Here is a 25,383-nt window from a genome sequence, read left to right as displayed (position 1 = left end):
GGGAAAACCGCGTGCGCTGAGAAGCCGGCGAGCAGCGAGGCTTTCGGGGGCCCCGGGCCGGGTGCTCCTGCCCCCGCCGCCCCCTGCGGAGCCGCGTGGGCCGCCGTGGCGGGCCGAGCCGGAGCCGGAGCCGGCTCCCCGCACCTACGCCGGGAGCCTGCAAGGTGCATCTGCCCTGCCCGAGCCGCGGCCCGGGGGCTGGGTGGGCTCCGACCTCCCCGGGAGGTGGCGGTGCAGGCGGCGGGAAGAGACGTCGCTTTCCTGGGGCTGGGGAAGGCGCAGCCCGTCCGCGGAGGCTCCGAGGAGGCTGCCGGCCCTCTCTGCCTGCCGGCGGGCTAGTGCCAGCCCAGGCGGGAGCTGATCTGAAACCACAAAGCTGCCGCGGGCGCTCGTGTTTGTGCCCCAAGCTGGTGGCGCTCAGCCAGGGCGCCACGGCCCCCGTGATGCCTCGAGATCCTTTCGGGGGTGCCGCGCCGCGCGAGCCCGGCCGTGTGTGCGGACGTGATTCGCGAGATAAACCCAGGGATTTCCACCAGGACTCCAGAGGGTTAAAGGCATTTTTTGGACCTGTTGTGGTTTTTCGGAGGTCTTTGCAACGGGAGAGTCTCTCTTGGCTCCCCCGAGTGACAAGAAAGAGCTGGCATTTTCCAAGGGGGGTCCTCGAGTCTGGAAAGGCTGAGAGCCGATGTCTGGAGCAGATGGGTCCTGTTCTGCGCCACTTCCTTTCTGGCGGGCTCAGCTATTTGTAGGCAGGCCGTGCAGATAGTGTCCTTCCCCCTCCCGCTCTTGGTGAGCGTGCTCCATCTAGCTGCTGGCCGAATTCTGCAAGCCTCTCTTCCCCGGTGCCGTGGGCGCAGTCCCACGGGGCGGTAAGTGCCGCCCTGCAGAAGCGAGGACGTCTCCGCTGTCGTCGCTTCTGCGACAGCAGCTCCTGGATGCCCGCCTGCGCCGGCTTCCCAGCCGGGTGGCTCGGGCACAGAGAGCGGCTGGCAGCGTAACCGGCGGAGCGCGTGGAGCGCAGAGCCCGCGCTGAGCTCGGGGCCTGAGTGTGCAAGATGAGAGCTGGCCTCGGCGATGTCCGCGAGCCGCTGCAAGTGTTCCCTGGCTGGGGCAGAGCGAGAGCTCGGAGGGGCTCTGTCGACAAATTGCTAGAGGTTCTGGTTCGAGCCAGAGTGATCCCCGCGGTCGCCTCTGTCTGCACCTGCTCTGTTTGTGCGAGATAAAGCAAAGGTCCTGTACGCTTGGCTGCTCCCCTGCTTGCCCTGGCGCTGAAGCGGGGGGGGCTGTGCAGTGCGGAGGTGTGAAAGCAGCACGGCATGACTGCCGCGGATGGGGACTGCAGACCTCCCATCCAGCACGTGTGAAAGAACGAGACAAAGCTTGAGGTTTTGGGGTTTGTTTTCCTTGCTCTATCAAGGGAAAGGTGCAGAAATCAGCCCTGCTGCAAAGAGCCAACGAGTCGGCCCTGACGGGCTGGAGCCGCAGCCGTGGCAGCCAGCGCAAGCTTCCCACAGGCCACTTGTCCCGTCCGACCTGACGCGGCTGCGTGCCCGAGTCCCTCCTCGGTCCAGCTTGTCGGAGGGGATGGATTTTGGGCTGCAGGAGGGGCTGTCATGCTTGTAAGGGCAAGGATGGAGCAGTGCTGCGTGTTTGTTTTAGAGTGGCTGCGAGGCACTGCTGATTTGCAGTGTCCTGGAGCTTTTTGGTAGCCCAGGGTTTCTCTGCATGGGAATCGCAGCCCCTGAGTTCGAGTCCAGAAAAAGCATCTGTGAGCAGAGCGGTATCATAGCCTGTGCTTAGGGAGTGACCCCGGAGGGAGGCTCCAGCGCCTGCGCTGCCTTGGTGCTGCTACGCTGTGCCCTAAAGTCTCGTAACCCCGCGGCCTCTGCTTGCATCCCTACCCCAGCACTTAAGCGCTCTTCTCTGGGTCTCGCCTGCAGAGTCCTCTCCATATTAATGGCCAAGGGCTGCTGGAAACGGCCGAGCCAGCCAACGGGCGGCTGAGGCGCCTGACGGACCCATTGGTGCTGAACGGCAGGAAGGTGGAGGAGCGCCAGGGGCCGCCTGCCGCGGCTCCCAGCCTGCTGGAGGGGTCGGACAAGGAGGCAGTGCTGCGGCTCCTCGGCTTGGACCTGGAGCAGAGCCCTCCGCCTCAATCCGCCTACATCCCGGTGCCCAGACAAAGGTAGGGACCTGGCGGTGTGGGTGGGGGCACAGTGTCTGCCTCCCTGTGCAGGGGGATGTGGAAATGGCACGGCCTGCCCGTGGCAGAGCTGAGCTAAGCAAGGCAAACCATGTCTAGCAGGTGTGGCCTGGGAAAGCCGGGAACCTGCCTTCCTGGAAGGGCTCTGTGCAGGGCATCAAAGCCACCCTGTCTTCCCTGTCCCGGGGCTGGGTGCTGCCACAGGTGGAGGCTTCAGTAGCTGTGCACGGGTGCACATGAGCGCCCTGATTTCCGTGGGGCTCCACGGCTGCGCATGTCCCCTTACATCCTGCACTTCTGCCAGCAGACAGCTGCTCCCCTGCCTGGAGGCTTCAGTCTGGCCTGGGCTGGGGGGCGGCTGCTGGCTGTGCTTGCCGGGCTCTCTGTCAGGTATGCAGCGCACTGACATGTCACTTAACTGCACGCAGCTCTTGTAGTGGGGAAACACCAGGCTAAAAATAAACCTAATTGGGAGGCAATTATGTGCTGGTAATCTTCTTGGATTACAGGAGGGAGGCTGTGTGCTGCCTGAGTTTAGAAAGGCTCAGTAGGAGAAGGAAACGACGTTCTCCCTTGGGCTGGGAGCTGCCACCAAGGTAGATCAGTGCCTGCTGGTGACAGCAGAGCAGGCCAGATGTTGCTTCTCTGACCTAGAGGCCGTGCTAGAGCCACTTGTCAGGGTTGGGGGCGGTAAGTGCCACTGAAGGCTTCAGGCCACGAGGGGGAAGGAAGGAAGGGGGAGAGTTGGCTCCAGGACCTGGAGGCATGAACCGAGAGCGTGGAACCTGCACACGCAACTGGACCCTTGCTGGGTGTTGGGTCTGCCGTGCTCTGCTCTTCCGGGAACAGAGGCCGCTGCCAGAGACAAGGCTCCCATCTCCAGGGGCATGGTAGACCTGTGGCCTCTGTAAGGAAATCCGGAAGGGCTGGGCACCTGGTTACTTCCCAGCCCTCTTCCCCGTGGCGGCTGACCGTGGTACACTTGGCAAGTCGAGAGCCCACAGCTCATGGTCGCTGTCTTGTAGAGCTTCGTTGATGCACCGTTTCACTCGCCTCCGTGGGTCTGACAACAGGCCTTTGTGCAGCTTGGCTCTGTGCTGGATGCGCGGCACGGGGAGCTCAGCAGCTGCCTTGGCGACAGTAGACGGTGGGGGGCTTGAAGCCCGAAGAACGGCTGCAAAAGCTGTCTCCTTGGCGTGGTGATGGCATCAGCTGCTGGCACCAGCCTCCTGCCGTGTTCCCACCCGCTCACTGCCTTACCTCCTTGCTTTTGGTCGTATGTTCCCCGTTGGCAGCCTTGTGCTGGGCTGAGCTCCTTGCTGGCTGCCACGAGGTGCAGTTTCCCGGCCTCTCTTGAGCTGTAGGCAAGTGGCTTTTCCATTCTAGTTTGCCCAGGCAGAGGAACAGGAGTGCATCGGGAGAGCCTGGATGCGCTCCAGGAGGGTTGGTGGGCTTGGGGACGGGGGGGACAGCAGTCTGGCATCGGGCATGGGCAGAGCCGGAGGGGATGGAGCAAAAGGGGCAGGCCAGGCCTGTCACTGGATCTGCCTGTCTGCTGCTTGGCCCAATGGGACTACCTGATGCCTTCCCACGAGGCGAACAGGCGTCGTCTGCGGAGCTGCCGAGTTGTAAATCACACTTGCAAGTTCTGAAACCAATCCAGAAGATGGTGATGGGGGGTGTGGGGGGAGCTTGTTTTTCACAACAGCTGCTTGGCACACACTGCCCAGACTTGGTTTTCAGAGTTTTATTTGGTTGGCCCTGTAAAGGAGGCCTTGGCACCCCTGCCAGCCTGCTTTGGACAATAGCAAGCTTGTTGCTGCCAGGGCCTGCCCCAGTCAGGCATGGAAAAATCCAGTTCACCTTTCCCTTTTCCCCCAGTTGATTTCAGATATGTCGAAAAAATCATGTCCCGCTTTCTCTTGCAGGCGGCAAGTGATTTAGCTCTTTGCAGAAGTGTCGCTCCGGTGTCGAGTGAACGGCATTGTACCTGGCGAGGGGGGTCTGTAATCCTCCGCAGGGATATCCTAGACTGGAGTTGGGTGCTGAGCATGAGGGGCTGCTGGATGTACGAAAATGGTGGCAGCCTGGGCTTACTGCTGCCGCTCTGCTCTGGAGCTGCGCCGAGTCGCTGGCTGGTGCTTGCAGTAACGGTTGGACTTGCATACCTCCTGGACCGAAATAACTGCGCCTGATGTCCCAGGGAGGAGGGGTGGCCTCGGGCCCACAATAGCCTGGGTGTTCTGGGTAGCAGAAGCCTCCAAGGGGGGTGGGGGGATGAGGGACACACGCTGGAGTTGAAGTTGGGCCTGGGAAAGCTTGGATCGCCTGACATCCAGCAGGATTTATCCCGATGGAGACAGAGCTGCTCTGACATCTCCAGATGTCACTTTGTGACTGCCCCTTTCAACCCAAAACTGTCAGCCCCATCTCTCTCTCCCCTTCCTGCCCCATCTCCTTCCTCTGGCAGCATCCCATGTCTCTTCGCCTGAGGCCAGGACGTGTGTTGTGATTTTTTTTTTTTTAAATAAGAAAATGTCTGTGGGGCAGGACAGGACGAAGCATGTTTTTGGTTTTTGGTGTTTTTTTTTTTTTGGTGGGTTTTTTTTAAAGGAACAAGCAGGCGAGGCCCCCAGAGGCTGTTCCCCCAAGGCAGAAGCCTGGTACCAGTTTTTTCTGGCATGAGCTCCAGACGCATCCTGTTGTTTTGTGTAATTTTGGAGAAGATCCATGATGCAGTTGTAACTACAGAGCTTGGGAGGCGAGACCTGCCCACGGACGGGACTTTTCAGTGTGACCTGGAAGGCTTAAATTTAGACTGCCCAGTCTGACCATACCCAGACCTCCAGCGTGTCCTGTCTGGTGCCAGAGGTGACCCTAGAAGTAGCAGGAAGCATCTAGATCAGGACCCTGCAGAAGAGAAGCCCATTTTCTTGGCCAGCACCTGCATCTGAAGTGACCCACCTGTCCTTGACTGCTTGCTGGGAACTGCCCCCACCTCATTCTCACACCAGCCCTTACGAGAGCTAACGATGCCAGAAGATGAAGCAGAAATGCCAACTCCTCTTCTTGTCCTGTGTAGGGGATGCTTCTGCCCCCCCCCCCTTTTTTTTTTTTTTTGACTTGGCTATGTGGCCGTACAGCGCTGGGGAAACGGCTCCCTAAGAGCTCACCCCAAATCTGTCATCAGCAAGTGGCATTGCTCAAAAGCGGCTGTTGTGTGTGTAGTTTAGTAATTGCCACCTCCGTTCGTGTTACAAGTTCTGTGCTATTGTGGGGAAGAGAGGAAGTCGGAAAGAAACCCAGAGCGGCAGCAGCGAGATTTAAGGAGGAAATGAGAACGCGCAGCTCAAGTGAAGCTCACCTTGGCCTGGGGACTTCCTTAAGGCTGCCAAGATGATTTCACCGCCTGTAGCGGGCAATGATCTTCCTTAGGGAAGGATCCTAAGCAGAACAGAGAGTCCTGTGGTTCACGACGAGGTTGATGTCATGCTCTACTGGGAGCTGTAGTTGGGGTCTAGGGCTTGTCTACAAGGGGAAGTCGCCCAGAATAGCTGTTGTGAAATAGCTTGTTGGAAAGGGATTAAGTTAAATTGCAGTCAGGCACTCGGAGCGCAGGATAAAAGCATTTGTACAGGGACTGAGTGCAGCATAGCTCTCCCACTTTCAAGTCATACCCTGGCTTATTTTGCTACGGCTTCCCAGAGTAGGCAAGTCCTTGGATTAAAAGAAGAGAGCTCGTCTTCCAGTGCAGCTGTTCTTTCTTGTGTCACCGTTGGGATTTAACGTGATTACCGGCAGTATTAATTGGGTGACTTGATTGTTAGAACTCAGTGAGCTGTTGGTTCGGCCCCTGCTGTCACCATGATCTGATTAGTTCGATGCAGTTGTCAGTGTAGTTGGTTTAGTGTTTTGCGTGCTTGTTCTTTTTAATACAGTCCTTAACCAGCAAAAACAAAGTACCCAGGGCTGCGTAGCCTTGCAGCTTGCAGTGTTGGCCATGTAACTCCAAGAACAGAGGAAATTTAGTTGCAGTGCTTGAGAGCCACTTGACTTGAAGGTCCTGCATCGATTCCCTCGTGGAGTCGCTGCAACGTGTTCTGGCTCCCAGGGGACATCCATATAAGTATTCAAGCATCTTCCAAAAAGCAAACCTGGAAGCATCAAATCTGGGCAAAGCAGTTTTTATTGCAAAACTTGGTATTGCACATCTGGACTGGCTGAGAGAGATGTCGCTGACTCCGCTCTGGACGAAAGAATCGGTACCCATCTTTGAGCGATGGATGGGAGCCCTCGAACAATAACACTTCCCGGTGGGGCTGACTGTACGTGGAAACCATATGCTGGTGTGGCGTAGGACCGGCAGGGTAGAACATGACCTCCCTGCCAGCTGCGGGAGGATGCTGACTGCCTCGGTGAGCGGCCCTGTGCTAATCTCTGTCCAGAGGGCTGGTGGGTTTTAGCGGGGTCTGGTGGCAAGAAGCTGGGTTTCCTGCATCAGGCCTGGCTCCCTGCACCTTGACTCTCGGGCACTTGGGACCTGCTTCATCCAAGCCATAAAACTAGAGCAAATGTAATGGATTAGCCCATGGATGTTCTGGACATCGGCATGATCAGCATAGAGCTGTTGGCTTCTGGCATACCTCCTTCTCGTGATGATAGCTCCAGGAGTCCTGGGCATGGCATTAAGTGCAGCCTCCCTCCAAGGGGGGACTCCTCAGCCTGGGACTACGTTCCTCCCTATACTCCTCGTCCAAGGTCTCTTATCAGCATGCTCCTCGATTTCTGCCTCTCAGCTCCTCTGTCCCCCATGGCACCCTTCGCAGCCCTGAATCTCAGGCCTGTGTTCTGCCCAACAGGCCTGCCTTCCTAACAAACCCAAATGCAGGGGAAGATGCTGAAGTCTGAGCTCTCCCAGCTGCCTAGCCCAGCTTGGTTGTGGTCAACGCTGCCTCGCTGTGGGCAGGACAGAACGGTGCCTCTCGACTCCCCGGCTGGAGCGCAGCTGGGCTGGGAGGCGCTCTGCGGGCATTTGTGGCCGGAGCGGGAGCGAGGCAGAGGGGTTTGACATGTGCTGCAAGCGGTTTCCTTCCTGGAAAACAAGGGAGCGTTTTTCCAGGGCAGAGGTTTCGGAGCGGATTGCAAAATGGCTTCTGCTGTCACTGAGCTTTCCAGGAGGCTGCTTCCCGGCTCGGGCAGAGCTGGCACTTCTGCCACGCAGGGCGTGCCGGTCCTCGTGCTGTGCACGTGTGGCTGGATCTGAACCGAGGCACAGCCAGCACGGCCTGCGTGAAGTGCAGGGAGGAGACAGAGGTGGAATAAGCTAACGAGGCCTGTTAAGGCATCGCTTCAGTAGTAAACAACTCTGCTTGGCCCCGTGCCCGGCTGGCTCCTCCCAGCCGTTCACGCAGCCCGTCCTTGCTTTTCCCAGTCCAGCTGTTCAGCTGCACGGACCGACCGCAGGCCCGCACTTGGCTCCCACGGTTGCTCTCCTGCTCCCGCACATCCTCAAAGCTCCGCTGGTTCTGGAGGGCGTCTGGGGTTGGGGGAAAGGATGGGGGAGGCAGCAGGTCGTCCTCTGTCCGCCTGGATGCATCGGGGCTGTTGGGAGGGTCTCTCCAGGTGGGATGTGCTTGTCCCCCGGGAGCAGACTACAGACTGATCCCAGCTCTCCAGGAACATCGGCTGTTTGAGGATCTTATGTTTTAATCCTGGAAACTCTATGGGGCGGGGGGTGCAGATTCTTACTCCACGACACTTTTTTTTTTTCTTTCCAGGAGTAACAGGTGCACGGAGGTGTAGTGTTTGGGCTGTTAGCAGGTAGGATTTATCACCAGAGCCTGGAGAGACCCTCTTTATTGTTTCTATGGCAGCAGGACTCCCGGGTGCATTGGGAAGAGCTAATGCAGAGAGGCTGACGCCTCGCAGCCCATGCTGGGAGCTTGTCAGGGAGCCCGTGGGCTGTGACTTTGTAGATGTATTTACCTAAGGAATTGTCAAGTGGTATTTCTCTGCAGTGGGATCTGATTGTAACCAAAGCAGTTTTGTCTAGAAGTGAAGAAGGTTCCTAGCTGAGAGTTACGTGTTGTCTTGCTTTTTTTTTTTATCCTGTCTTCTCTCCTTCTGCTGCACTCGATTCTTTCTTGACACCTCCTCTTCTCACCTGCTACTCTCTAGGATGGGCAGGCTGCCTGCCCTCCCCTCTCTGACCATCTGGGCATTTGAGCATGGGTGTCCTGCTATTCTCCCTCTCATGTCCCCAGTTTCGTGGAGTAGGTCTCAGGAGCAAGGCATGCCTGCAATTGCCTTTAAGGAGCCCCCGGAGGCACTTGAGCTGCCTCTTAGTTAAAAGTGCGATGCAGAGGGCATGGTGGACAGTGGGATGGAAGTGGCAGCCTGTTTCCTCAAGCAGCCGCAGGTGGATTGCCTGGTTCTTCACCATGCCTGGGCGCATGCTCCTCGCTGCTGCTGTCCTCCCTCCGCCGCAAACACTTGAGAGGCAGGTTGTCTCGCGGCCGCCTCGGAGAGGAAGTTGCAGAATCTAGCTGGTCTGATTTCTCTGTGACGTGACGCTGGTCTTTTTATGGCTGTGATCGAGCCCCTGGGGCTTCCCCTCTGTTGCGTATCGGAGGAGCAGGTGCCGTTCGGCCCTTGCCTGTGGTTGTCGTGCAGTCGGCTGGGATGTGTAGCGCACGAGGGAGGGTGGAGAGGGGGTTTCTCTCCCTCTAGGAGCAGAGAAGCTGTCAGCACTGTTTTCAGGGCTGTGTTATTTCACACTGTGGTTCCTCCACCCTAATGTGCCTTTGCAGCCCCAGCTTCAGCCTTGCATTTGACTTCCTTGCCTATGGTCTTGGCTGTTGGTTTTTTCCTGGCCAGGCTCGAGGAAGAGTCTCAGCATGTGAGGCCGAAGGACCAGAAGCTGGACACGGACCCCAAGCAACCCCCGGTGCAGAGTGGGCTCTGTCCACTGAGTTTCCTGTCACCAGCCCTGTCTGGTGGAGGAATGGCGACGGGTAATGGATGTGCTCGGGAGGAGTGGCAGGTGGCCCATGGCTTGGACTCCACGGACGGGAACATTTTGGGCTCAGTTGCAAGCTGGTGCAACTCCATTGCTCTCTGTGGGGTAGCTCCTGAACTGGCTGCAGCATTTGGAAAGCTCCCCAAGTTGGCAGATCTCTCCGAAGCGCCCTGCCTCCATCAACCTGCCGCACACCTTCAGTTTTCCACTAGAACCTGGGAGGAAGCATCTCTTCCTCCCCCCCCCCCCGGCAGCATTAAACCCGTTGTCTGCCCCCATCTCCCAGCTGCACCCGAGGCCAGCTTGAGCATGTACCGCCTCACGTTTGCACCTGTAGCAGGACACTTTGAGGACTTGAAGCCTGAGTCGTGATCCTGCCTCAGGTCTCTGCAGTCAGGGAAGGACCGCATGCACGCTAAGGGCTCACTGGAAACGTTATGGTTTGGGACGGGGTGGGGAGGGGCAGGGGCTGAGCTGAGTGGTCACATAGCCGCTGGTTTTTTTTCTCCTTGCATGCGAAATCAGCATCCAGCCTGTGGAGGGAGCGCAAGCTAGCTAACTGTGGTCTCTGCTGCCCGCACCTGTGAGCGGCTTCACCCAGACAGAAGCAAATTCCACCTAGTTCTGTCGGTTAGAGCTTTATTATTTAAAGGGATGGAACTTTAAATAAGCATAGTTGCCTGGGCGCACATCTGCACTACTTTTAATTAACATCTGGGCCGGGTGTTGTGTGGATGCTGTTGTTTCGGTTGAATTCCAACCTATTTTTTAGCAGTTTCAGCGAAATCTCAGGAAACCTGGTCTGAGCTCTGGCACAAGTCTTTTTGCACTCCCCGAACTAAATCAGTGTAACGTTTACATCTTGAGTTAAGCTGGTATGTCCCTGCTTGAAGACTTGCCACAAGTAAAAAGGCACGGGTAAGAGCGTGCGAGGGAGAAGAAACGCTGTCTGCAGGTTTATAACGAAGCAATGGAAACAGCGCAGAAGACGATGAGTCCTTTCCCTGCGGTTGTAGCTGTCGGGCTGTTATTGCCGAGGGTGGGCTACACTCGGGATGCAATGCAGCCTTTTGGAGTTATTGCTTCTCGGGTGGCAGATACGTCGCCTCCAGGCAAACTGAACTGTCTTTGTTCAGCAAAGGGTTGTTATCCTGTTAGCGACCAGCCTCGGCCTCCTGGGGGAGGTTGGACGCTTGGTCTCGGGTGCCTCATTTCCTCTCCTCTTGCAGGGGGACTTTGTGGCATGTTGGCCCCCTAGCAAGTAGGGCCAAGCATGCAGGGGTTCCTCTGCTGCCTTCAGGGGGATGGTGCTGATCAGAAGGAGTGTAACACCATGCACGTTGCGGGGACCTTTGGTCTCTGGACTAGGATGAGAGCGAGGATGGATCCGTCTCCAAGTTGCAAGGGTTGTTGTATGATGATGCCTGGAGGCCTCGGCTGAGATCAGCACTGGTGCACGGTGCTGTACAAAACTGTAGCAAGACAGTCCCTGCCCTCCAAAGCTTGATGGTGTGGGTAGGCAGGACAAGAAGAAAGCCGAGTGCCATGGCCGCTCTGCTGCGCTGCCTCTTCTGCCTGGAGCTTGGTCTGAAAGCGACTGTGATGGTGCGAGCGTGCCGCCCCCTTGCCAAGGACCTGCCGTGCTGTTGGTTGCTCTGTGTGAAGGACGGTGGCGTTCCCTGCTCTGGGATCTCGTTGGAGCTGTATCTGAGGCCCCGTGGCCTGGTGTTTGAGCCCTGAGTGTGCTGGCAGGGCCCTCCTGCGGGAGGCATGGTGGAGGAGGTCTGCCCCATCCTCCTGGGTCGGTTCCCACATGTGTATGGGGGGTGCTCGCTTTCGGCTTTCCCTCCCAGTTACCCCCAGGGTGGGCTGGGCTGGGCTGGGGGAGATCCTCTCGACGCAGGGGCGTCAAACTGAGGGCAGGGTGCAGCGAGCACAACTTGTCCCATAGGGTCCTTCGCAGCCCTTTGCTTTGCCCTGGAGGGGAGACGGCACTATCCAGGCTGCAGCCCATCTGTCCCCGCTCCTGGCTTGCAGCTGGGCTCGCCCTGGGGCGAGGGTTTTTTCGGCAGAGCCTGCAGGCAGGCAGCTTTCCTGCGAGGCAGCCGGCACAGCCCGGAGCTCCTGGCCCTCGTGCGGAGAGGCTGCGACAGGAAGTTCATGCGATGGCTCCCGGGCCAAGGCCCATCTCCCTGCCCCCTCCTCTCCGCCCCGATCTGGCTCCCGGCAGCCTCAGCCGCAGCTGCCGACTGTACTAATTTTGGCTCTGGGGCTGCGCTGGGCCAAACACTGCTACAGGAAGTGGTGTGGGAGGGGGGAGAAGGGGCTTGCGATTGGCTGGGTCTCAACGAAGCTGCCAAACGAGCTGGCAACTGCCTTGCTATTGGCCCACCAGTCTCCATAGAGACGGTGATAGGCCAGGTGTCAGGCCCTCCCTTAAGTGCAATTGTTCACTTTTTAGTAAAAAAAAAAAAAAAAAAAAATTTTCCTTGGTGGTTTGCTGTGGTTCGCGCGGGCCGGGAGGGCGCGGACGGGGCGAATCACCGAGGCCCGCCGGGAGGTCCGTGGCTCCAACATGGCCCCCGTTGCATCGGGCCGTCCTCAGACCCCGTGCGCAGGTAGATGTTCTCCTTCAAGGCAGCGCGTCTTTCGGATGCAAAATGTGCTTCTCTGCAGCATTCGTGCCGGCCCTGGGGGTGGAGCTGCCTAGACGGCAGCGATGGGGCTGGATGAGATGCAGGGAGGACGAGGCGTCTCTCCGCCCCAAGAAGTTGGGCTACGGGATGAGTTCCTCCTGTGCTGGCTAATCTGGGGTTGTGCTAGGAAGGGAGTGGAGGAAAGCTTTCTTCACGTCTCAGCTTCAAGCTGGCAGTGTCCCTGCAAAGGACTTGTCAGAAACCTGGATATCTCTTTTTAAACCCCTTTCTCCCATAGAAGCGTGAGAAATGGCATGTCCGCCTCTCCCTGGCTCTGCTGGATGACTTGGTGGTGTTGGAGAGACTCATTGCCATGCTCTCTCTTACTGTGCCGTTTACAACTCTTTCACATGGACCGGTGTGTACCAAGGGCGAGCACCCTTTCTCCTGGGATCTGCTGTTGGCTTTGAACAGTTGTAAACACAAATGAAGTCTTGGGCAGCTGCTTCTGGGGTGAGCCCCAATAAGTGGTCAATAATACACAGCCTCAGTGCATCCGCGGGAGAAGGGTCTGTAGTTGGAGGGCGGTGTGCCAAAGGGACACTGATACCCAGGGCCTTGGTTTTCATAGACAATTAGCGTTGGAAGGGGCCTAGCCTTGGCCATCTAGTCCCTTGGACATCTAGTCCAAGCAGGACCAGCCCCAACTTGGTCATCCCAGCCAAGGCTTTGTCTACTCGGGTCTTAAACACCTCCAAGGATGGAGACGCCACCACCTTCCTGGGTGACCTGGTCCGGTGCTTCACCACCGTCCTGGTGAGAAGGTTCTTCCTAATTGTCCAGTCCAGCTCCTTCCTCCATAGCCTCAAAACCAGCTCCGAGCTAAAACTGCTCCCGGAGCCATTTCTTACAGCTTGGGGCATTTCTGGCACGTGTGTCCAGGGGGAGGCCATCCTGCCATGGACCTGGCATATGCTAATTAGCTTGCTGCTTCCTCAGAAGCCAGCGGCCCTCATGCATCTCGTTATCCTAGTTTAATGCATCTGATTAAAAACTGGCCTGGTTGAGATCCGACCTCTGCTGAGCAGGCTGCACCGAGCCTCCACCCCTTACCCCAGCCAGTCAGCGGAGCCTGGCTCTGCCCCATCAATCACAAGTGAGGGATGGCTTCTCCCTGGAGCCAATTGCAGGGCCTCGCGGTGCGGTCTCTTCCCTCCTGCCAAGCTTCGTGGAGCTGCAGCCGCCCCGCCGTGCAGCTGCCTGCCAGTCCGGTCCATAGCATTGCACAACTTGCGGCTAAACTTATTACGTCCTGTTCCAGTGCCTTGTTCCAGCTGGCCAGGCTCCCTTTCTAAGGGCTGGTGCATCTCCCTGCTGGATGTGGGGCGCTGGAAATGTGAGCCCGGTGTGGTGGCTGTCGGGACGCTCAGTACTGTGCCTGACTTTTATTTCCCCAACAGAATTTCAGGGGCTGTAAATCTCTTCCGAGGCCCCTCCCGGGCTGCTTGCTCTTGGCCGAGGTGGTAACCGGGAGAGAAGAACCGGGGAAAGACGTTCCCTTCTTCTTTGCACCTTTCTCTAATAGATCAGAGGGGTCGACCAGGTGTGGGAGAGCGCGCCTTGGGGAGACCTGCTGGCAGAGGCGGGGGGTGAAGTGCGTGGTGGGTATCGCAAGCCAGGTTGTAGCATGGTGGCAGTGATTTTGAAGGTGTTCTAGTTGCAAACTTACCTTTCTGTCTCCAGTGCGGAGCAGAGAGGATGTTGGATGTCATGCTGGGAGATTGGGGCAGCAGAGAAACCTAGAGAGGACAGGAAGCGACTGGTAGGGCTGCCTCCATGCTGTTACGAGCCGTTCCTAGAGCCCCAGAGCTGTGGTGGGGGACGCTGCAATGGCCTGGGAGAAAGGGGTGGCCGTTGCACAAGGCCCATTGGAGGGCATTTAGCAGTGGCTGGGCTGGAAAGCTATCCAGCACCCTCCTTCCTTCCTTCCTTCCTTCCTCGAGCGCCCACTCACACGGTGGCTGTGAGCAGCTGTGGGTGTCTGAGCTGGGGAGAGGTAGCCGGAGGTGGGAGCGCGCCGTGCCGTGGGAGGGACGGGGCGGGATGGCAGGGCAAGCCTGGACCTAGGCAGGCAGCAGCAAACTGTGTCTGCACCTGGCAACTGTCTGGCAAGCTGTGGGGATTGGGAAACCCGTATCGCCCTGGTAAATATTAACCTTGGAGCAGAAAACGTCGTGTGGTTCATTACAGGGCAAGTTGGTGCCGGGCTGCGGTAGAACCCGGGAGCCCGAGAAGGAGGATAAACCACCAGGTCCACCCTTGGCCTGTTTTTTCACCATCCATCTCTCCACCCTGGCCCGTTCCCTCCTGACTGCCTTCTCCCCCAGCCTCCTGGCTGCTTTCGAGCCCCTGAGGAGGATCAGGCAGCAGGTGCTGGTCCCCTGCTCTCCCCCGAGGTGGCTGCAGCGAGGAGGGGATGGGACCTGTGGCTGGCACTCTGAAGCCTGGGCGCAGTTTCTGGGAGCTGGAAGCAGGAGCCAAGGGGAAGCTGTGGTCTGGTTTTTGGTGCCAGGCATGTTGGGTCATGGTGAAGCCAAGACGGGCATGGCCGCCTGGAGCCTCCCACACTTGGGGATCCTGCATGGTGGGGTGCGGAGGGTGCCCATGCCTGGCTGGAAGCATGGGAGGGCTGTGTGGCCTAGGGGCTCTGGGAGGTTGGGTCGGCCTGCAGTCAGGCAGGTAAGCATTGACAGCACCTGAGCGCCTGCCCTTCCCGCGGCTGCCTCTAAACCCCCTGGAGCTGACCCTTCGCAGCCTCCTACAGCCGTGCCCCGTGTTCGGTCTGACTTGGCAGGGGAGGTGGGCTCAGGCCCGTGCCACCAGAAACCCCTTCTGTTCACGAGCAGGCCTCGACTTACAACGTTTCGAGTTGCAATGGACGGCACTTGCGACGTTTATAAATGGCCACCGTTTCAACTCCACGACGTTGGTTTCGATTTTATGACGCTTGATCCAGTGCCCTGCCAGCGAACAAATTTGGCGTTGCCCACCCCCCTGGAGAACATCTGTCCAACTTCCTTGGACGCTTTCTTTAGGAAAGCAGACGAGACTCCCGAAAAACCCACAGCCAAGAACCCTTCAAAAAGTCCAGCCAAGTCACCTCAAAGAAGTCTTTCCAAATCCATATGATTGCTATTTACAATATAAATACATTAATGTAGCTATATGACTCTTCTATAATCGATCGAGTACAAAATTCTGAGTTATTTTTGGTGAAAATCAGGTATCAGGTCTTTGGTTCAGGGACCGATCCCCCATTTATAATATTGTTTCCTATGGGAAAATCGGTTCCACATCGCAACCTTTCGACTTAAGACGAGGTTTTCAGGAACCAGTTGTGTCGTATGTCCAAGGACTGCCTGTATTCTGGGCTTTGTGTCGTCACCCTCGCGTCCCGGAGAGCAGCAACAGGCTTGGTTCCCCGCTCTCCCTCCCTCCCTCCCCCATGCTAGCCTCGCATCTATTTTAGGATGGGAAGAAACCATCTTTAACGCTTTGGGAGAAGCTGCCCAGCTCCTTTGCTGCTCTTGCCACCACAGTTAACTAGCCTGGCACTGGGCCATCCAGTCCACACTGCCCGTCCCCCAGCCAGCAGGCAGGGATTCGCCCTGCCCACAGTGTTAGTTCAGACCAAACGAAAGTGGGTGCTTTGTGGGGAATGCCAGTGTTTCTCCCGCTGCTCTCGTCTCCCCTTCTGGGTCCAGCAGAACATCCTGCCCTGCCCTCCAGCCTCTGGTCTGCTGCCCCTCCATGCTCCTGCGGACCCGGTTAGGATGAAACAGGACAATTAACTACCTGCTGAACTTGGCAGGCTGGGGAAGGCCCCCCAGGAGCCGGCTGTGGGCTCAGGGGAGCCTGGGGGCCTCTGCAGCAGTCCCTACCCTCAGTGCCCTGCTCCCAGGGCTGGCACCGGCACCCCAGGAAGTCGGGTGGGGGGCACTGATCTGCTTGGCATGGGTTCGAATTCCTACTGGTGAGCGAGGGTGGATGGGTTTCGTGCTCTGAGACGAGGACACGCTGTGGCATGTCACTTAACTGCTCCGTGCCTCGATTTCCCTGCTGCTAAAGCGGGACGGCGGAGGATTGCCTGCTGTGGGTGGTGAGGAGGGTTGCGAGGGGGGTGAATTGATGGGCCACGTGGCCCAACGCAGTGGAAGCGCGGGTTGAAGTGGAGTGGAAGGCAGGGAGCAGCTTCCCCTGAGGTTTCTCTCTGCCCCTTGCTCCCTTCCCAGGCAGGAGGCTTTCCTAGTTAAACCCTGACCCAGATAAAGTGCCCCCCCCATGCTCCTTCCTGCTCCCCCTTCCCTCCTCACACCCATGACTAGTTTGGTCTGGTTGGTCGCAGGCTGCCTGAGCAAAGGGCTTTTAAAATGGTGCCAGCTTTGGAGGGGTGGGTGCATGGACCCCTGCTGCTGCCGCCGTAGGCTTTGGGATGCCCCATCTCTCTTTGGGGCCCCTTGCTTTCTTTTCCCTGCCATGTAGCTGCCTGGGATCCAGGAGGCATCTGTGCTGGCCTAAATCACCCTCTGTCCCGGGTGCGTAGGGGCCCCTGCTCTCCTCTGACTGTCTGGGGCTGTTGGCATGGCAGGGGGGTGTTGGGAGCAGGCAGTGCCCTGACATGGTGTCGTCTCGCCTCCTCTGTCTTTTAGGAAGCTGTCGGGCAAAGCCAGGATCGACGAGGTCATGGCTGCCGCGGTCCTCACCAGCCTGTCCACCAGCCCGCTAGTGCTCGCCAACCCGGCCAGCGCCTTCAGCCCAGGTAACAGCCCAGCCCGCAAAGGGCAGGGTCCAAGGTTGAATGTGAGGTGCACGCTGCTGCCCCGTGGGGTGACACTATGGGACATCCTCTGGGCCCGAGACTACATCTAAGAGCGTGCAGATGGTCCAGCTGGATTGGGCTCCCCTGTGCCCCCATGTCTGAGAGGGGCCAGCACCGTGCGCTTTGCTGGAAGGTGCAAGACCTCTGCAGGGGACCTCTGTCCTCAGCGCCTGGCTGCTGATGGGATGGGGGACTGGCAGGCATGTCCTGCGTCATCGGGTCTGGTGCCCTGCTGTTGTGGGTTTCCACGTCCCATCCCCTCACTCGCAGACTCACTGAGCTCAGTCGTGCCTGGCATGAGGACTGGGTGCAGCACTTCTAGCCAGACCCAGGACCTCTGCTCCCTCTCCCTCCAGCGAGGTCCAGCATCTGGGCTGGGCCAGGGCTTGGAGCTGAGGGCAGTGGAGACCCAGGTGGGTCTGAGCTTCCTGTGAAATAAAGAAGTCTCTATCGAAATCGCTTCACTTGTCAGGGACAGGCATCTACCTGCCTCTGCCCCAGGCTGTTGTGATGGTGTAACCCACCCCACGGGGGGTTGGTTGCCATTAGGGTGGGGGCTGTTGTGCCCCAGTTTTCCCCTTCCCTCTGCTTGGCCCCGAAGTTATCTCAGCCCCTAGGATTCCAGGAAAGTGTTAGAGGGGATAAAACCTGACCCCTTTCTCCCTCCATTCCTGTGGCAGAGCCCGGCTGCGAGGCCTGGAAGGACGGTTCGGCCATGTCGTCCAGCTACAGCAGCAGCAGCAATAACAGCGGGGACTGGAGCTGGGACCTGCCGAGCGACCGCTCGACCCCGTCCACCCCCTCGCCTCCGCTTCCCAGCGATGCTGCCAAGAGCTTCCTGCCGGCTGCCCCGCTGGATGACAGCACAGAGGAGACCGAGGCGACCCACTTCCTCTTCGGCGATCCCATCCCACGGAAGAGGAAGGTAGGGGGACAGTAGGCACTGGGACAGTGAGGAGGGGATGGGGGCAGCCTCCTTTGGCAGGAAGAGCTGCTCAGACCACTAGACTGCATCTCCTCCCTCCACCCAGGCTGGGGGTTCATGCCACTGCCCCGGCGAGGGCCTTTGGGTGGGGTGGGCTCGGAGGGAGAGCCGTGAGCCTCACTGTCTCTCTCTGCCCCTGCAGAACTCCACCAAGGTCATGTTCAAGTGCTTGTGGAAGAGCTGCGGCAAGGTGCTCAGCAGCTCCTCAGGGATGCAGAAGCACATCCGGATTGTCCACCTCGGGTAGGTGCAGGGGCCACCGGCGCCTGGGGAACTTGGAGGGGGTCAGTGGTGTTCCCCCCCGGGCTGTGCCGGAGCTCCCTGCTCTGTTTCCAGCGGGGCTTCCCTCCCTCCTTAAATCTCTCGCGTGCTTGGCTGGCAGCTCGCAGTGCTCTTCCTGTCTATGTGCCCTCCGCTCTGGAGCCCTGTCTGGCTGGAAAGAGGTCCCGTCGTCTGCTCCTAGAGAGCTCTGAGCTGTCCTGTCCCCAGGCCCCAGCGCCACCTCTCTTGCTGCCATTACTGGGTTGTCCAGACGTGTTCACAGCTGCCAGCCCGGGACCCGCAAAACTAGGGGTTGCCTCCGACAGCCATCTCTGTTTTCCCTCACCCAGCCGGAAAGCTGACCTGGACCAGAGCGATGGTGAGGAGGACTTCTACTACACAGAGCTGGATGTCAACGTGGACTCCCTGACGGATGGGCTATCCAGCCTCACCCCCGTGTCCCCAACCTCCTCGGTGCCGCCGGCCTTCCCCGTCCCGGAGGTGCAGAGTGCGCCGCCCCTGCTGGTGAAACCCGAAGTTTCCCTGGTGTCTCCCCTCAGCCACTCGGCGCCCACGAACTTGTGCCACGTCCAAACTGACCACGCCTATCAGGTGAGATGCATGGGGAGGGACGGGCTGGGCATGGGTGGGAAGGGCTGGGAGGTCGGGGTCCCTTGGCCAGAGGCAAAACACCTTGGGGCATTGCCCAGATCAGCATGCGGCTGCCTCCTGCCTTGGTCCTGGCTCGGAGGGGCTCTTGGGCAGGGAGTATTTTCCACGTGCTGTTTGTTGATGTTGCTGGAGCCCCAGACCCTACTCGGCAAACTTCAGTGAGCCTTTGCAGCTGGCACTCATGTCGGCTTCCACCCGTGCAGGCTGGGGAACATCTGTGTCCTTGCGCCGTGCTGCAGACTCAGCTGCGTGGCTGTAAACTCTGGTGGGGGTGTTGGCAAGGAGTTGCCTTTGCTGACCACAGGCACCTGTGGGACTCGCCACTGCAAGAACCAGCTCGCTCATTCTGGGCTCCTAGCTCTTCTCTCGTTGTCCGGTGGGCTGGAGCGAGGCTGTCCAGTGGTGGGAGGGTTTGCTCCCAGCTTTGTGCCCATGAGCAGGGTGGCAGGAGCCTGTCCATGTGATCTGAATCCAGGAGAGTGCTTGTAAAAACGTGAGGGAAGTTGAAGTCCAGCTGAGAGAATAGGCAGAGGGCATGCGATGGACTCCCGGAGCTGCGCTGGTACCCAGGGTGGATGTTCAAAGGGCTGGTGCTTGCTGGCTGGGCTTGCGGGAGAGGCCTTCCTAGCCTGCTGCGTGCAGCATTCGGGGGCTGCAATTCTTTCCTTGCCAGCGCCTGTCACATATCAGTGGGACACCGGAGCAGCAGAACAGCCCCTGTGTCGCCGCACACCACTCTGCTTGTGTAAACCCAAACGTCCAGTGTCAGGAAGGGCCCAAGGGCTTTCCATGCCCAGCTCTAGGTGGACTTGGATCCCTCCCTGCCCCACCAAGGTGCCTCAGAGGCCTGTTTTGAGCACTGCAGGGCACCGTGGCCTGTGAGGCCTGCTCAGCCTAGCCAAGCTGTCGTCCCCTCTGAGCACCTGCCTCTGCCCCTGCACTGTTCCCACCGGGGCTTTGCCGGGCGTTGCTGCTGCTGGCAAAGTAGCCTGTTGCTTTCTGGGGCCGTGGGGGCAAGACCTTCCCTCCCTCCCTCCTGCACCCCTTCCCAGCTCTCCGTGGCCACACAGTGCCCAGCTGTCTCATCCTTTGCTGGTTACATTTGTGGCTTTCAGGCAACGGCTCCCGTGAGCATCTCGGCCGTCTCGAAAACCCTGCCCGGTGGGTTGGGATTCAGCATCTCCTGGCAGCAGCCATCGCCACAGGCACCGGTTGTTTTTAAAGGGTCCCCGGTGAGTAAGCAGATGGCACCCTCTCCCCTCTGCAGGGCCTGGCTGGCAGGGAAGAGTAGGCCAGGCTTTCTGGCTGGCTGCATTAGTGGGAGGTGCAGGCACTGCAGTGAGTGCACCCCTGAGTGGTACAGAGTGCTGCCTGGGACCCGTGGGGCTCCTGTTCTGGGGGTGCCAGCATGGCGTGCACTCGGAGTGGGGTGCTCTGCGTCCATCAGGGAAGTGCCAGCAGCTTGGCCAGGAGGATTGAGCAGTGGTCAGTGCCCAAACCTGTGAAGGTTTGCATTTTGCCTCTCGGCAGCCCGAGCTGAGTTTCACAGAAGCCGCTGAGCTTTTGCAGGGGGGGTGTGGTTCCTATCCGCGCCCCCCAGACAAGGAGGGCTGGTGTTGCTTGGGCCAGTGACCTGTTCGTGTTCAGAACTGTCATGCTTCGGGGCAGAGGTGCCCACGTCCCGTGTCAGGCAAACTGGGCTTGGCTTCATGGTGTGGCTGGCGATGCGCTGGGCAGGGGTGCGTTGCGGTGTGAGAAGTGCTGCTTCCACGAGGGTCAGAGGAAGAAGGCTGGGCTAGGATGTGGCCCTTGTCAGCTGGCCTGGACCCTCAGTTCTGATCTGTGATGCTCAGACTAGTGCAGCACTGTCTGCCCAGGGAGCCTGGGGCTCCTTGGAGGCCGGTGGTGGTCTCTGCCTGGGGCAGAGCTGGGAGAAAAACCCAGGAGTCCCTGCTATCATCACCAGCCTTAGAAGTTGGGAGGTAGGATGCTAGAGCACTGGGGTTGGACTCCAGAGGTCACAACTAGTCCAACCCCCTGCCTGAGGCAGGATCATCTAATCTAGCAGAGCATCTAATCTATAGGAACCTGGGTGGGACCTGGAGTGGTCCCCAACCTCCTGGCCACAGCTGCTGTGGCTCTGTCCTAGGCTTGCTTTCCTTGCTGCCATCAGCCCACGCCCCTGCTTGCCTGGTGCCGCCTCCTGCTTGGGGAGGGAGGGGGCGTCGTCGTCAGCTGGAGGATGGAGCAGACCCCATCTCCCTTCAGCTGTAGCCAGCTCTGGCTTGGGACATGGGCCGCAGCCTCCAGGTCCTACCCTGCAGGCAGTCACTGCTGAGCTGCATCCCTGGGATGTGGATTTCTCCTCTGTGCCATGCTCTCGCTGGCTCTGGCTGCTCGGTTTTTCAGGCGGGAGCTTTGCCCTTCTGTGTGCACAGGCCTGTGTCGCTACCCTGGATTCAGTCTGTACCATCAGCCCGGCCTTGGCAGCGGTCTGCCCGCACACGCCGTCCATGCCCCGGTCTCACGGTGGGTTGTTCTCCCCAGGGCTGCCTGACTGCGATCCGGCCCATTGGAGTGGGAGAGAAGCGGCCGCAGATCCCTCACCTGCCTGTCATCAAGCCGCACGTGCCAGCGGCCCCCGCTGCACCGAAGCCGGCCTCCGGGATGAGGTGAGTTGAGATGCTGCCAGCGGGAACTAACATGCCCCTTCCTGCGTGACCGCAGCCGGAAGCCACCTCATGGCTATCTGACACGGTGGCTCCAGCGATAAGCCACCCCTGATGCTTCCCCAGCCAGCCGTGTCTGCCAGCCTGCGGAGGACCCGCACCCGTGGGCAGCCGGATGCCTCGGGTGTGTGAGCTTTCCATCCTACCCGGCCCCAGCTCCAGGTGGGCAGGAAGCTGCTTGGACCCACAGCCGCAGGTCACAGTGCCATCTCCATGCTCTCTCCAGCCCCCCGACGGCAGTCCTGGGCCATGGGGCAGCCTTGGGCAGGGCTGATGCCTTGTCCCTGGCCGTGTGTGATTTGGGGAGTGCGGGGCAGAAATTGCAGTTGGCCACCGATGCTGGTCTCAGGCCTCAAGGAAGGAGCCCTCCTGGCCTGCACGAACGATCCTGGAGGCCAGGCCTGATGTGTAGTGCCCACTGCAGTGGTGCCAGGTGAATGCACATTGGTGTCTCTGGGGCAGCTGGGCTCAGGGAGGCGGGGGCTGCGTGGGCATTGAGGACCGGCTTCCCCCTGGACATGTATTGCTTCATGTGTCGCTGTCGTTGGCATGTTCCAGAGGCAGAGGTCCAGCCCTTTCGGGACAGTGGTGCCCCTGTGACGAGAGGAGTGAGGCTGGGAGGGGACTTGGCTGTGGGGAAGGTCTTTTCTGCAGATGTCCTTGACGTGCAGCTGTGCCAGGAGCTGGCAGACGTGCACTAATGCGCATCACTGCAGCGTTCGGTCCTCTGGGTCTGGCGCACCCGATGCCACTGCCTTTTGCTTGAGGGAGCTGATGCCCAGCTGCGGTGGTGCATCGCCCCCCACCCCTGTGGCTTCATTGAGGCCAGGGCTCTCAAAGGCTGCAAAGTGTCCTTGCAAGGGCAGAGGAAGGGAAAGCACAGGTCTCAAACCAGGCACCTCTGCCATGGCTTGGGGAAGCTCTGGCATCAGTCCCCATCTCTGGTGCCAAGACCTGGACTCGCGGCCCTGACTCATGGGCCTTGCTGTTCTCTCCTAGGAAACCCCGTGGGGAGGCCAAGAAGTGCCGCAAGGTGTATGGCATGGAGAACCGGGACATGTGGTGCACGGCATGCCGGTGGAAGAAAGCCTGCCAGCGGTTCGTCGACTGAGCAGCGCCCTGCTGGGACCTCCGGGCTCTGGGAAGTCAGCAGCGACTCCTCCTCTTCCTCCTCCTCCTTGCACATTTTTTTTTCTTTTTTTTTTTTTTTTTTTTGCACTTCAAGTGCCTTTGGAGCCTTGTCTCCTGCTCCCTGCCCCCCGGGGGCCTTGACAGCAACGGGCCAGACTCAGGGAAGGGAGCCCTCGGCCTTGCACTGCCCTGAGGAGCCGGAGAGGACAGAGCGGGTGTGAAAGGACATGGGGGGGTCCTCTAAAAAGGAGGAACGTGCGCAGCGGCGGCCAGGCTTGCAGCCTCTCATGGGCTGGGCCCTAGCCGTGTTCTTCCACTTGCGCCCCAGCTCCCCCTGCCCGCGTCCAGCCTCGGCCTGGCGGAAGCTTTATGTGCACGCGTTCGCTGACACCCCCGAGCTCTTTCTCTTTCCTTTCAGATAAGCTATTTCCTCCCCCCTCATTTCTGCCACTACGTTCCCACTCCTCCTCCTGCCCGGGTGCCTCCAGGGAGCCAGTCTGGGTACAGCTGGGGGGCCCATCTAGTTTTGGAAACTGCTGGCTCAGGCTGGGACACAGGGACCCTGAGCCCTTTGGAAGGGAGGAGAATAGGCCTGGGTCTGAAAGCTGTCCAGGTGGGGAGGGGAGACAGGCCCTTGCCTTCCCGGCTGTAATTTTGCTTTGGAGCCTTGCCCCACTTCCATTATTGAAAGCGGAAGAATGGACCTGACGCAGCCTCACGTTCGGCAGCGTCTCTTCCAAATCTGGGTTTCGAGGAGCCGGGATCTGCCTCATCCCTGCGGGGAGCCCTGGGGGTTGGAGCAGACGGGGTGCGTCAGAAGGCCGCGGGCGGGTACCAGCACCTGTCGGCAAGACCCGGCTGTGCCTGCGAGAGCTCATGCACTTTTCCTGCTGAGCTTTTCCTCCTGGATCAGCAGCAGCCCCTTGGCTCCCTTTGCCCTGTCCCTTCCCCTTCCCCCTCGGTGTGTGGATCCGGGGGGCACCAAGGGCTGAGGCGGCGCCTGGTCGCCTCCCACTCCCCAGGGTGAGGTTGTTTTTTTTTTTTAGACTTTGTAACTTTTTTTAAAAAAAAAAAAAAGAAAAGAAAAAGGAGGGGTTGCCCTGCCCTGTCCGCGAAGGGTTTGGGGGCGCCGCTCCGGGAAGTGCCTGAGTCAAGTCGCCCATTTGCACTAAGTCAAACTGCACAAAGAGGTTTCTTTTTTTTTCTTTTCTTTGTGTGTTGTTTTTTTTTTTTTTTTAAATAAAATCTATTGCCCAGCCGGATTTTAAATACTTCCCCCAGGACCTGCCAGAGAGATCGAGGGAGGGCCAAAAGCCCAATCCTTTCCTCTCCCAACCCATGCCTCCTTGCTTCTATATTTTTTTAAGGACTACATTTCCCAGAATCCTCTTCTCCCAGGTGTTCCCCCCCAAATTTTTAGCGCCCCCCCCCCGGTTTTCTAAGCAGGCAGCACTCGTGACCGGGAAGCAGAGCGCCCACCTTCAGTGCAGTTTTAACCTGCCCAACAGCGGTCTCAACTGCAGGGGTGCGGAGAGTCCAGTGGTGTTTGCTCATGTTTGAGGTCGCCCCACCTTCTTCCCAAAAACGGTCCGTTGTGAACGCCTGGATGTGTGCGTGCATGTCCGTGTGGCCCGATGATTTTGTTGTTGTTGTTGAGCCGTCGTTTGGGTTCTTGTAGCGTCGCCGGGTCCCGTGATTCACTTGGTTTTGTTACTGATCCGACTGTGCCGCCTGCCGGGGTCCGGGCAGGAAAGCCCCTGTTCTCTGAATGTATTAATGAAGGTCCGTTTGCTGCTGGAGCCCGCGGTGGCGATGTGTATTCTTTACCCCGGCTCCTCTTGGGTAAGGTCCTCAGCATCTGCCCCAGCATGCGGCAGAGACGGCTTGGGGCTGTGCCTGAGCCTCGGCCCGCAGGTCAGCGGGCCGGACCCTGCACCCCGGAGTTTGTGCAGTCGGTAGCTGCGCAATCTCTTCAGTGCCAGCTGGGGAGGGGGTGTAACAGGGCCACGGTTTTCAGCAGGATCTAGGCGCTTCAGGGGCCCTGGGAAAGGCCTGTGCAGTAGGATGGGAGCTCAGCGCCCCTGGAGTATTGCAGCCCCCTCTGCTGTGCCTGAGAGGGGCAGGTGCTGGTCTGTCAGGCTCCTAGTCGACTCCTGGCTGCCGGGACAAGTGGGGCGTTTGCCTGGGGAAGCCTGAAGGGGCTCTTGGCAGTGCCCGTGGCGTGGTGCGCTCTCCTCCCTCTTGTTTCTGGGTGGAGGGCAGCTTTGAGGCGTGTGGCAAGCCTGTGCATGCCGGCTGGGAGGCTCGCCTCCCACAGAGGTACAGGTGTGCGTGGGCCAAAGATGTGCCACTTGCTGTCCACACGTCACTGCATGCCCTTTGCCACATGTTCACGGGAACTGCCCGGCAGTGCCCCTGCCTCTGCATCTGTCACCTTTGCCAGCGTGTGGAGCTTGACTACATCTGCCACTGTTTGTGTGGCTCTGACTACACCGAACATGGGGGGGCATTAGGGGGCTCTGCAGCTGCACTAAAGCCAGGGGTCAGTGGGGTCCCTCTGCTTTGGTTTGCTGTCACCTGCATCCCTCTTGTTTTCTCTGAGGTCCCTCTGGGACCCCAAGACTGGGTTGTTGCCAGACCCAGGCTTTTCCTTTCTGCCTGACCTGTCCCTTGCAGCTGTGGCTGGGTGAGGCCAGTGCTCCCTTCCAAAGGGGCTGAGTGGGGCATGGGCCAGGCCCTTGCAGACAGGGCACCTCACAGGCTGGGGCTGGTGGTTGCTGCAGGGAAAGGGGAGCCCTGGGAGCAGATGGCAGGTACGAGGGGTTCCTATTCCCTGTGCCCAGCAATCGGCAGAAGAGAAGCGCATGGG

At 59.1% G+C, this 25,383-nt stretch overlaps 1 protein-coding gene across 1 annotated transcript in view; it reads left to right on the top strand.

Moving 5' to 3' along the window:
• SLC2A4RG (SLC2A4 regulator) overlaps nucleotides 1-24,313 on the top strand; it is a 26,840-nt gene extending 2,527 nt beyond the window's left edge. Inside the window, exons 2-10 of the mRNA XM_019548101.1 lie at nucleotides 809-869; nucleotides 1,915-2,185; nucleotides 16,567-16,676; nucleotides 17,417-17,661; nucleotides 17,864-17,964; nucleotides 18,333-18,594; nucleotides 19,770-19,886; nucleotides 21,202-21,326; nucleotides 22,383-24,313. Coding sequence (XP_019403646.1) covers nucleotides 809-869; nucleotides 1,915-2,185; nucleotides 16,567-16,676; nucleotides 17,417-17,661; nucleotides 17,864-17,964; nucleotides 18,333-18,594; nucleotides 19,770-19,886; nucleotides 21,202-21,326; nucleotides 22,383-22,494 — 1,404 coding nt within the window. The 3' untranslated portion in view covers nucleotides 22,495-24,313. The remainder of the gene's footprint in view (nucleotides 1-808; nucleotides 870-1,914; nucleotides 2,186-16,566; nucleotides 16,677-17,416; nucleotides 17,662-17,863; nucleotides 17,965-18,332; nucleotides 18,595-19,769; nucleotides 19,887-21,201; nucleotides 21,327-22,382) is intronic.
• Nucleotides 24,314-25,383: the final 1,070 nt, after the last annotated feature.

Source organism: Crocodylus porosus, unplaced genomic scaffold (genome assembly GCF_001723895.1).
Source record: "Crocodylus porosus isolate Cpor-Errol unplaced genomic scaffold, CroPor_comp1, whole genome shotgun sequence".
Lineage (NCBI taxonomy): Eukaryota > Metazoa > Chordata > Crocodylia > Crocodylidae > Crocodylus > Crocodylus porosus.
This window is presented reverse-complemented; position numbering and strand designations above follow the sequence as displayed.